This window comes from Lactuca sativa, chromosome 3 (genome assembly GCF_002870075.4).
Source record: "Lactuca sativa cultivar Salinas chromosome 3, Lsat_Salinas_v11, whole genome shotgun sequence".
Taxonomy (NCBI): Eukaryota; Viridiplantae; Streptophyta; class Magnoliopsida; order Asterales; family Asteraceae; genus Lactuca; species Lactuca sativa.
The window spans coordinates 308,246,350-308,257,494 of NC_056625.2; the positions used below are offsets into that span (position 1 = coordinate 308,246,350).

An 11,145-nucleotide genomic window follows, 5' to 3' on the forward strand; every position below is an offset into this window, starting at 1 on the left:
TTGATTATTGTTTGAGTTCAGTGCGTTGGTGGCTGTCCAGAGGTGGAGATCGTATCAGTGATCGGAGCAGCTTGAGCTATCTGTTTAGTCAGCAGTTTCGAGGTGAGTTATCCTCACTATATCGATAGGGTTATGGCACCAAGGCCAACCTTTTTATCGGATGAAAATCCGGGTAGTTGCCAGTTGATATGTTATGGGCCGGAAGGCAATACATGTTTTGGGCCGGAAGGCATTACTACGTGGACCGGAAGGTCATGGCCTGGAAAGGCGTATGTGTGTAATTAGTATGTTGACTGATTCCTATGATTATGTTATGCTAGTGACTGGTTAGTCCGGTATCTTGATTAGAGTAATGCTATGTTGATCGATTGCTAACTGTGAACTGTTATACGATTATATGTTATGTGCATGATTGCTAGACCTGGTGTGTGACCCAGTATGCAGGGTCGTTCTATGTTTTGTTATGATATGTATGCTTGTTATGCTGTGGGCCGGAAGACAATATGTTATGGGCCGGAAGGCAATATGTTATGGGCCGGAAGGCATTGCGTTATAGGCCGGAAGGCGATATGTTTTGGGACCGGAAGGTCGTGGCCTGGAAAGGCGTATATGTGGTTGGTATTTTGGGGGTATCTCACTAAGCTTTCGGGCTTACAGTTGTGGTTTTATGTTTCAGGTTCTCAGGAGTCTGTGGCAAGGCAAAGGCGTGATCGTACCGTTCCTCGCGTTGATGTTTTATGATATGAACCTGGGAAAATACTTTGTTAAATAATGTATTGAAAACCTTTTTGTAACAACGTTATTAAAATGAGTGGTTTTTGAAAAGTTTTAATCGTTTTGAAATTTTGGGCGTTACATAAAGGACCGTAAAGAAAAAAAGTTGTTGCGGCGGGTTCAATATGTTTTTTATTAATTTCAAAACAATTTAAAGATCAAATTCTACGGCAGCTACTTCTTGTACATTGTGCATTTTAGGTGGTACTTTTAGCTACGGTGCTCGTATCTCACAAACGAATGTTTAGTTCTTGTATATATCCATCTAAAAGATAAAATGAAATGTTTGATTATCTATAATCCTTGAAGGACCTATTTGTAGACACCATTTTTTATTTTATTGGTTTGACAACCTTCCTCGTTACATATGAGTACCTTCAAGTCTTTATTTATTTATTTTTTACTTTTCACGCGAGAAACAACTACATATAACTAACAATGAGTGTCTCCATGAGTGAAGACATGTCTTGTAACACTCCAAAAATCAAAGAAATTTAAATTTTCTAAAATCAACCATTAACCAACATTGTTTACAAAAAGAGTCATTGTTTCAAAAGCATTATTTAAAATCAGAGTTTTCCCAAATCAGAGTTTTCCCAAGATCCAGTGACATAAAACAGGAAGATGTGCACGATCACGTCTTCGCTATCCCACGATCCTCAAAAATAAAGATGTGGTTTGTATAATGCAGAAAAATAAAGATAAATCTTTAAAATTACACATCATAAAAATTAAAAGTAATAAAAAGATGTTTTTATGTTTCAAAATATTTTAGATAAAAAAATAAAAAACGAAAATATTTAATGATGTATTGTAGTTTGAAAATTTTATGTAAAGTTTAGATAATAAAAATTATTAATATATCAGATATAATATATTTGCATGATGATTAAAGTTTATAAGTTCTAATTTTTTTTTATTTATATTAATATTATATTTTCTATGTTTTAATTTTTTTCCTTTTTATTTGATTTATGATAATCAATACAAGATTTAATAGATTTCTTTAAAAATTTCACAAATGGTCCTTAGGCAAAGTTTCATAGACAGAAATGGTCCTTATTCAAAATTCATCAATTTAATGGATCCATCTAACCAACGTCCATAAAAAAACCACTTAAGTGCAAAGTTTGTCCAAAAAGGCCATTCATGCAAAAGGTTTTTATAAGGACTATTTTTAGGACAAAATCATACGTATAAGGACCATTTGTGATTTTTTTTCCTTTTATTTATGATAAATTCAAAATGATTACAATATGCTTTTGATGTTGTTTTATTTGGAAAACAAACAATTTAACTAGTGGCTATTTCTAAACTTTCATTGACATATTAATGAAGAGCAACTAAATATCAACTTGACTTTCTTACGAGAACCTTATTAATTAATTTTTCAAAGTTGAGATGAGACGATCCACCAATAGCAACGGCTTTTTCAGCTTCCTTCTTCCACTCCAAAGCCTTACTTTTCATCATCTTCCCTTTCTTCCCATCCATCATCTCCCTCACCTGAGCCTCCACCTCCTCCCTCTTAACATTTGTATCAATTTCCATTCCAATCCCCCACTCTACACAACTATATCGACAATTTGTTTGTTGCTCTGCAAAAAACGGCCAACAAATCACTGGAACACCGCTGCCAATACTCTCAATAGTCGAGTTCCATCCACTGTGAGTCAAGAATCCCCCGATTGATGGATGCTTCAAAACCTTCGTATGCAGATCAATAAATGTTATGATTACAAAAAATAACAATAAATCATAAGCACAGTCAAACAACGTTACAAAAAGTACCTGTTCTTGAGGACACCAACTAGTTACCAAGCCTCTCTTTGTCGTCTCATCGACAAACTCCGGTGGCATCAAGGCCTCTTTGCCTCCGACAATGTCCGGCCTGGTTATCCACAAGAAATTTTTCTTGCTATTAGCAAGTCCCCACCCAAACTCGATGAGTTGTTCTTTTGTCATTACCGTAATACTTCCAAAGTTCACGTAAACAACAGATCCGGGATCTTTTGTATCTAGCCACTTGATGCATGTCTCATCTTCTTTCCAAAGATTGGACCCAATGTGTTTAAGTCGATCATCGTGAATATGTTGTTGCATCAAGTGTAGTGGGCCTATGGTGAAGGTCCGTGGGTTTATTGCAATTAAAGGGTTAACACTATCTTGTTCTAAGGCATCAAATGTGTTGAGCACAATAGCGGCCCCTCGAGGGAGATTCTCTGCCTCGGTCATAAGATAGGTGAACAAGATGTCATTTATGTCTGTGGTTTGAATGAAGCTCGGTAAGTCCCTTAGTCGGATGTTATTCATTCCAGGAATCCAATTCAAGTTTGTTTCCAAATACCCATTTGTCATGTCGCTCATATCTGTAACATTTAGTTAATTACAATAGTACATGCAAAGTTACATTCACATAAATAGAAAAAAATATATAATTTCTTATTAAGCTGTAACTTATTAGAGCATCACAATAAATAGTTTAACCACATGGTTGAATGGGTGAAAGACCATATTTGTCAAATGGATTGGGTGCTAAGTTGATGTCAATTAAAATAAAAAAGTAAACTTTTTAGTTCTTTTACAATATGTCTCTTTTGAACTTTGCATGGTGTAATTGATAGTAGAAATTAAATAGTAAAGTTCTTAATAAAAAACAAATACTGTGTAACACGACATTAAAATTTATAGATATCAATTAACTTTGGTACCCTTTCTTATTATATTCAAAAAATAAATATATAAATAAACATCACATGATTAGGATTTAATATTTAATTAATGTGATATCATTGCCTGAAAAAATATATTCAATGAAATGGCTAAAGCTTTAAACTAATACCGCAGAAAATTCCACACGCAATGCGACAAATAATGCCAAATTGACATCTCCGTTTATGTTGGATCAGATCATGAAATACTTAATTTATTACAGTAAAAAATTAAATGACTTTATTGAAAGAGCTGATCATAGTGCCACAAAGATTGTTTGTGGAAATTACTACTTACTAGACTAAGAGAACAAGTAGAATAAGAACAACAAATATAAATAATTACCTTTGAGGGGAATATACCCCCTCTGAACAAGTTCACGATATGGAAGCCCTTAAAGTGAAGGAGTTTGGCAAGTTTCATCATGGGATTGATGTGGCCTTGTGCTGGATAGGGGATACAAATGGCATGTGGCTTTTCCATTGCTGCAATAATGTCTCTTTTTGTTTACCTTTTAGTGAGGGGGAGGGAAAGGGTTTTGTTGGAATTTATAGGACGTAAGGAGGGTTGTGAATAAGGGCAAAACTGGAAGTTTTGCTTTAAAGTTTGGCATAGTTTAATGGGATCCCTAATTTAATCTAAGACCTCGTTCAAGATATTATTATTATATATAATGCAAAAACCACGTTTTCATTAAAATATTACCAGTAATTTGTAAGAGATCTATATAAGGAAGATGATAATTTATTAATTTATGTTTTTTATTTAATTATTTATAAATATGATGTTTTGATTTATATATATATATATATATATATATATATATATATATATATATATATATATATATATATATATATATATATATATATTTTATAAAATAGCATCTTCAAAAAATAATTTCGTTTTTATTATATATTCATTCATTTAAAGTTCTCCGTAAAATTTTAAAATTTAAACTAATACTATAATTAGTAATTTTAATTGTTATCTTATATAGAATGTTTTTATTAAATAAGTGGAAAACTTATTTAATAGGCACATAAATGGTTCATGTGTTTGGTGAAATAGGCACATATAATCAAACTTTAACAATATAGACATAGTGTATTTTTGTGTTTTGTCGAAAAACTCCCGAGAAATTTCTTTAAAATGATATTTTTACTCTTTTGTTTTTTTTTTTTTTTTTTTTTTTTTCCTTTTTCATATTTTATTATTATCTCCCTTTCTATAGAACCATTTATTTGAAATATTAGAATTATAAACCTAATCATCATTTGTTTGTATGTGTATGTAGGGATGTTAATCGGGTCAACCCGATCAGGTTTCAAGTTAAACGGGTCGGGTTAGTCGGGTATTTTATAAAAATAATTTCACCCGGAATCCGACCCTATTAAGGTACGGGTTATCCGGGTTCGGGTTATTCGGGTTTCGGGTTTATAGGGTCGAGTTAGTCGGGTTACAATGTAAGACATAAATATTGTGCCATATTTATAATAAGGTTTATTTTTCAGAAGGTTAAATTAGGATGTGTTAAATCCAAATAACTTTGAGTGCATATGGTTTATTTTTCTTGTTTGTACTTGTAAAAAGCTTTATGCATTTGATTTGAGGCTGTGTATTTTTTATTTTAGGCCACCTAAACTACTATTGCATATTATTTTACTATTGCATATTATTTTACCATGCTACATATTAATTTCTAATTGTACAAAACAATATTTTGTTCTATAATTGTGTTACATCTTTTTTTCCTCTTTTTTAGGCCACATAATGTACAAAAATAGAAGATGTGAGGTGGAATAAAATACATAAATATTGTAGTATATTTTTATTCGGGTTAATCGGGTTAACCCGAAACCCGACTTTTATAAAAAAAATCAACCCTAAACCCGACCCTAACTATAGTTCGGGTTTGTCGGGTTAACCCGAATAACCCGATTAAGAATTTTGACCCTATAAAACCCGACTTTAAATGCCTTAATTGGGTTAGGGTCGGGTCGGGTTAATCGGGTTCAGGTTTTTTTGACACCCCTATGTGTATGCGTCTGTCGGTGGGTCGAAGGTGATCTCTAGTGTGAATCTCAGCGCCCTTGTAGTACAAGAGGCTGCTTAAAAATAAGCTTCAGGTGTAAACAAGAATCAATCAGGTAAAATTGTTGAAAATTATCAGTAAATCAATCATGGTATATGACAATCTTTAGAATTAAAAATGCAAATGGTAAAAAAAAAATCCTCACGTGGAACATTAGCCATACAACTAGGTGAGAATTTTGGTGCTTTGTAATGTTGTTTGTGTTTTAAAGGTCTAATTTTGAATTTTGGTTTTGATTTGAGGTTGAGGAATGGAAGAGGATTCGAATACTAACAATGATTTTGGGTGAAGTGGGGGTGGTGGTGGGGATACTCCAAGCAAATCAGTTTGCAAGAGAAATCATGACTGTCGTTGAAACGAAAAAAAATATCACCCTCGGCGACGATATGAGACCTCCGGTGATTGATTCTAGATGAATTGGAGGTTAAACCATTTGTACAATCAACAAACATTTTTAACTACAAAGGATTAGAAAACAATATAAATAATTTTATTCGATTGAATCGACTCCCTTCTGTGATGCATCATATTTTTATGAATAATCTATTTGAACTTCTAATAGACAGTTTCATGTATATGGTTATTTGCGGTTAGCTCTTTTTAAGGATGATTTTTCATAGATAGTTTCATGAATTTATCAATATATAATATTTTTGTAAATTTGTTTTTAAAACGAATTGAATCAATTGATTGATTTTGTTTATGCATAAATATTGTTTTGAATTTTCAATTTAGTTTTTTTTTTTATTTTTATTTTAATTTTAGATAACTATGGATAACAATTAATTGAAAAAAATAAACTCTTAAGTTTATAGAAACGGTTAATTTAAGTTTCTGTTTATTTTCTATTTATAGACTACAACTACAATCGTTTCATCAACCTTTTCTATTATAAATGGGAAGTGATTCGTACACAACAATTTTTTGTCATACACAATAATTTATGCAGTATAGAGTTGTACAATATAACATTTTAAAGCACCAATTGTTGCGTATGGAAAAAAAATTGTTATATACAAATCATCTCCCTTTATAAATATGATCTTAAAATGCAAACCTTTCTACTTTTAAAAAACAAAGATCACATAAAACAATAACCAATTTGATGAAGTTAATTTAATAGTCTTGTAGCAATCATTGTACTTGCATTACTAGAAAGAATGGTATTAGCGACAGAATTTGCGACAACGGGTTACCAACGGATTTCCAACAGATTAAGAAAACCCGATTACACAGATTTTACCGACAGTTTGCTGACGGTTTAGCGACAGAATAAACATTCGTCGATAAGTCGTTACAATTTCCGACGGAATTTAAGAACGGATTCGAGACGAAATTTAATAACAAACTAGCAACGAAAATTAGAATGACTATTCTATATGGGTTATTGACCCCCAAGGCCCAAGCCATTTAGCCCAATCTACCATAATTTAACCCGATATGATTTCTTATTTTGAAACCAATTTAACCCTTCTGGCCTTTACGATCCATATACACTAGAACCTCTATCCTCCGAAATAAATCAAAATGATTTTGCCATTTGTCGGTTTCTCCTTCAATATGACAAATGTAATTTTGTTGTTTTTCTTTATAAAAAAAATTCCAGATGTCAATTTCTCCTTTAATATTTCCGTTTCTTTTGCTAGTATTACACATTTCATCATATAATCCCATATCCTTTCTTAATTATTTCTTTTATTTATGGTGTTATTCTTTTATGGTATTTCAACTTACCATAAAAGTACTCACGCCCATTGACAGAGAATTGAATTCTTGCTGAAGTTATAGGCTAAAAAAGTCGATGATTTTTTTCACACCTACAATTTTAATATTTTAGGAAGATAATGGATTTCTATATTAAGACTTCCCTTTAAATACGATTGCTACTATGCATCTTATTGTCACTATTTTCGTGCATTTTATTCGGAATACCATTACGATTATTCTTCAATGAATTCTCCTTCCAGATTTATATTTTTAATTATATCTTCTTATACATGGCGTCATATAATCATATTGACAAACTAATTGTTCAGTAAGTTGTACAGTAGAACTACAGATACAAGTTTACTTCTACTTTGCTAATATGCCATATGTTGCACTGTATGTGTTATTGATAAATTGCTTCAGAGACAAAAAAAAAGCCCCTATAATATCCATCTTCTCACAATTTTGTTGTTGTATGTATGTATCTATGATCAATGTTATTGATATTGACTGTTAAAGTCAATTGAAAATGTATAAAACTGATGTTATGCACGTTTGACAATCTTTGTATATGTTCGATTTACCTGATATACCCCTACCCCTGCAACCATTGTTGTGTGCTACTGTTGATATTTCTGTTTAATATTAACCATCAGGTGGTTAATATTTGATTAATTTATATCTGTTTGTTCTTATTTCAATTTTGAAATTTCCTTGTTGGTTGAGTCATTGTAAAGTGTTGATTAATCCTTATTAATCCTTAAGTTGCTTGGTTTAGTTTATTTAAATGCCCTTACTATTAACATGATGAATGAGGATTGAACAACAGCTATGTATATGTATTTATTTTCTCGATATACACCTATCCATGCCACTGTTGCTCCCTTGCTGCTGCTATTTCTCTTTATGCCCTTTTCACAACTCTTCTGTAACTTTGGTTGTGTTTTTGTTTCATTCCACTATTTATTCATTTTTATCATGTTTAGTTTCAAATATATAAGTGTATAATAACACCAGAAAGTGCTATGCAAACAATTTGTGGTGTTAATCATTTGATCCGCTTTAGATCATAAATAGGATTTTGATTTCTCAGGCTCGATTTTTTGCAAATTTCCCTACCGGTATGTTGTTTTGAATACTCTTAAAAAATGTGTCGTTCGATATGCTATTTCTCGTTAATATTGAATCTGTGTATATTTTTTGTTGAATCCGGATGATATGGATGAAATTTTATAAGTTATAACTTTATTATATATTTTGTAGTTTAGAATTTATTAAAAGAATGATAATAGAATTTTCATGCTTTTCTTACATTGGTAATACTAACATAACATAAACTCCATTGTTTCTCAAATTGTTGGTGTTTTTTTTCCCTCTTGGTTCTGTTTTGGGTATATTTGTCAAACATACTATTTGTTTGTTGAAAACAAGATTCACATCAACCTATACTAATATTTTGTCTTATCCTATTATTTTAAAACTTTCAATATCATATTCATTATTCAAACACACGTATTACAATTGGATGTGTTTTTAAACTGATTATAATTTCATTATTATACAAAAATAAAGTCTTTTTGTTAATTTTTTGATGCCAACGGTAGATGGGCATTTCTGTTTACTCTCACACAATAACAATTTAATCGTTTCTTTTGGGGTTTTTTTTTGATAACTGATCTGTTTGGATTCATATTTGTTTGTAAAAAATTTATGTTTAATTTTTGGCTTTTGGTGCAACTGTATGGTTTTCATTAAGGTGGTTTTGTGCAGGTACTTCATTTCAAAACCTGGTATTCATTTCAGGCTTCGCGCAGTTAAATGCCATTATGAATTTGCAATTCTTTTATAAATCTTCCTACCCAAATTAATTATTTCAAAATTATTTGGGTGGTTCAAGTAACATATTTATATGTAAAATCTGTTGATTATAATTCATTCAAAGATATGTGGAGAGAGGTTTTAGGGAGAGATTTGATTAGAATGGATGGAAAGGAATGTGGTTTGACTTATATAGAGAATCTGTTGATTATGCCAAATAATCATCCATCAATTATTTCAAGTTAAAAAAGTCATTCCTAAAACCAAACAAAATCAATAACCATACAAATTTAACCAAAATAAATAAATAAATTCCAAAAATCCAGAACAATGAAAATAGTTTTCTATCAAACACAATTATATTCAAGTGCCTATATATTTCATGTTTTTATCCATTTTGTTTAAAAGTTGCAAAATGATTTTTAATTTTATGAGTGAAACATTTACCAATATCAATAAATAGTTTATTTCCAAATATATCTTTGTCTTCAATTACATTGATAATATCAAAAACAATATTTTTTTTAATAAACTCGTGTAATACACGAGTCTCACACCTAGTAATTTAATATTTGATAAATTAATAACTTCGATAAAATTTAGACCTAGCAAAACATGACACGACTCAAAAACCCGACACAAAATTAGCGAGTTAGGGTCAGATATTTCGACACATTTTTGTAAACGCGTTGACACGACATGACACGATAATTAAACGGATAGGGTTAGGGTCAAGGCTTTCAAATCAAATATGACCCGTTTAATTATATATTCTTTATTATAAATTTCATATTTTTATAAATATATTATATATTATAGACTTGTAGTAGACCAAACTCAATAATTAGAAGTAATATTTAAATTTTCAAAGTTACTTAAATTAGTCATCCTCACCACCTATCCTTTTTGCTCCCCAACTTTAACTCTTTTCATATTTTCCTTCTAAATTTAGTATAATTTTTGTCATTCCATCTCATAACTCCGGTGTTTCACTTTTTCCTTCTTGCCTCCACAACTCCTACTTTCCAACATTTAAAACATTTCAACTCGACATGACACAACATATTTACAAGTTCTAAACCTTAACCCGAAACCCGACACGAAAATAAACGAGTTGACACGATAATTAAACGGGTCGGGTTAGGGTCAAGCGCTTTTAACCCGTTTAATGTCTTGACAGGACACGAACCCGACACGTTTGTCAGGTTTAATAAAATTAATAATTTGTGCAGTTCTAACTTGGGACCAGTACAAACTTAGACCCCAATCAATAAAATAATAAAATAATATTTTTTTTTGAAATCTCAATGTAAATATATTGGTCCCAACGAAACTATAAATTAATAATTACTAAAATATTCCAAAATTCTAGAATTGTCTAGTAAAAAATAAATCTTGTTATGAATTATTATTTAGTGAATGACTATTGAATTATCCATATTCCCCTATTACTCTTCATAATTAGTGAGCATTATAACAAACATTATTATGAGTTTTATGAGTGTAGTTGTGCACCATTATAATGAGCATTCATAATATACCTCATCTTTCATCTTCTTTGTCTAGTATAAATAGCGATTATTATGTATTGTAAAGTTTGATGATTTCATCATAAGTATTGGAATAAAAGTTCTCTCTACTCTCATTACTCTATACACTACTACAAAACGTCACATAGAACTCGCGATATATGACCCGTTTTTTTGAAAAACCGGGATATATTATGAAAAAACCGGGATTTATGAAGGGAATAATTATATGACCCGATTTGAAGTAAGGAACTGGGTTATATAACTGAACTAAAGAACCCGTATTCTAATTTGACGACCGACTCTTTTAACAATATAACTATATGACCCGGTTTTGCAAATGCAATAGGACCCGTTTCTCAGTAACCAGGTTTTTTAACTTGAACTCATCATTGATCATCCATATCTCGATGAGACTATAACCAAGTGCTCATTATTATTCCAATTAATCAACTTGAGGCTCATATTTTGTTGCTTTTTTATATTAGTTTTTTTTATCATGTGGAACAT

At 31.0% G+C, this 11,145-nt stretch overlaps 1 protein-coding gene and 1 long non-coding RNA gene across 3 annotated transcripts; one reads left to right on the forward strand and one right to left on the reverse strand.

Moving 5' to 3' along the window:
* Window positions 1-1,965: 1,965 nt before the first annotated feature.
* LOC111880894 (UDP-glycosyltransferase 85A8) lies at window positions 1,966-4,031 on the reverse strand. Of its 2 annotated transcripts, XM_042900446.2 has the most exons (3): window positions 3,832-4,031; window positions 2,566-3,143; window positions 1,966-2,481 (listed from the first exon to the last, which is right to left on the reverse strand). In XM_042900446.2, exons 2-3 carry the CDS (start codon window positions 3,139-3,141, stop codon window positions 2,125-2,127), a joined length of 933 nt encoding a protein of 310 aa, XP_042756380.1. In that variant the 5' UTR covers window positions 3,142-3,143; window positions 3,832-4,031; the 3' UTR covers window positions 1,966-2,124. The 2 variants fall into 2 exon arrangements, with proteins under 2 accessions (XP_042756380.1, XP_042756381.1); XM_042900447.2 differs by lacking the exon at window positions 3,832-4,031 and having other exon boundaries at window positions 2,566-3,781.
* On the forward strand, window positions 2,930-5,172 carry LOC122196950 (uncharacterized). The gene is made up of 2 exons (XR_006189684.1): window positions 2,930-3,059; window positions 4,784-5,172. It is a non-coding gene; the product is annotated as an uncharacterized LOC122196950 (long non-coding RNA).
* Window positions 5,173-11,145: the final 5,973 nt, after the last annotated feature.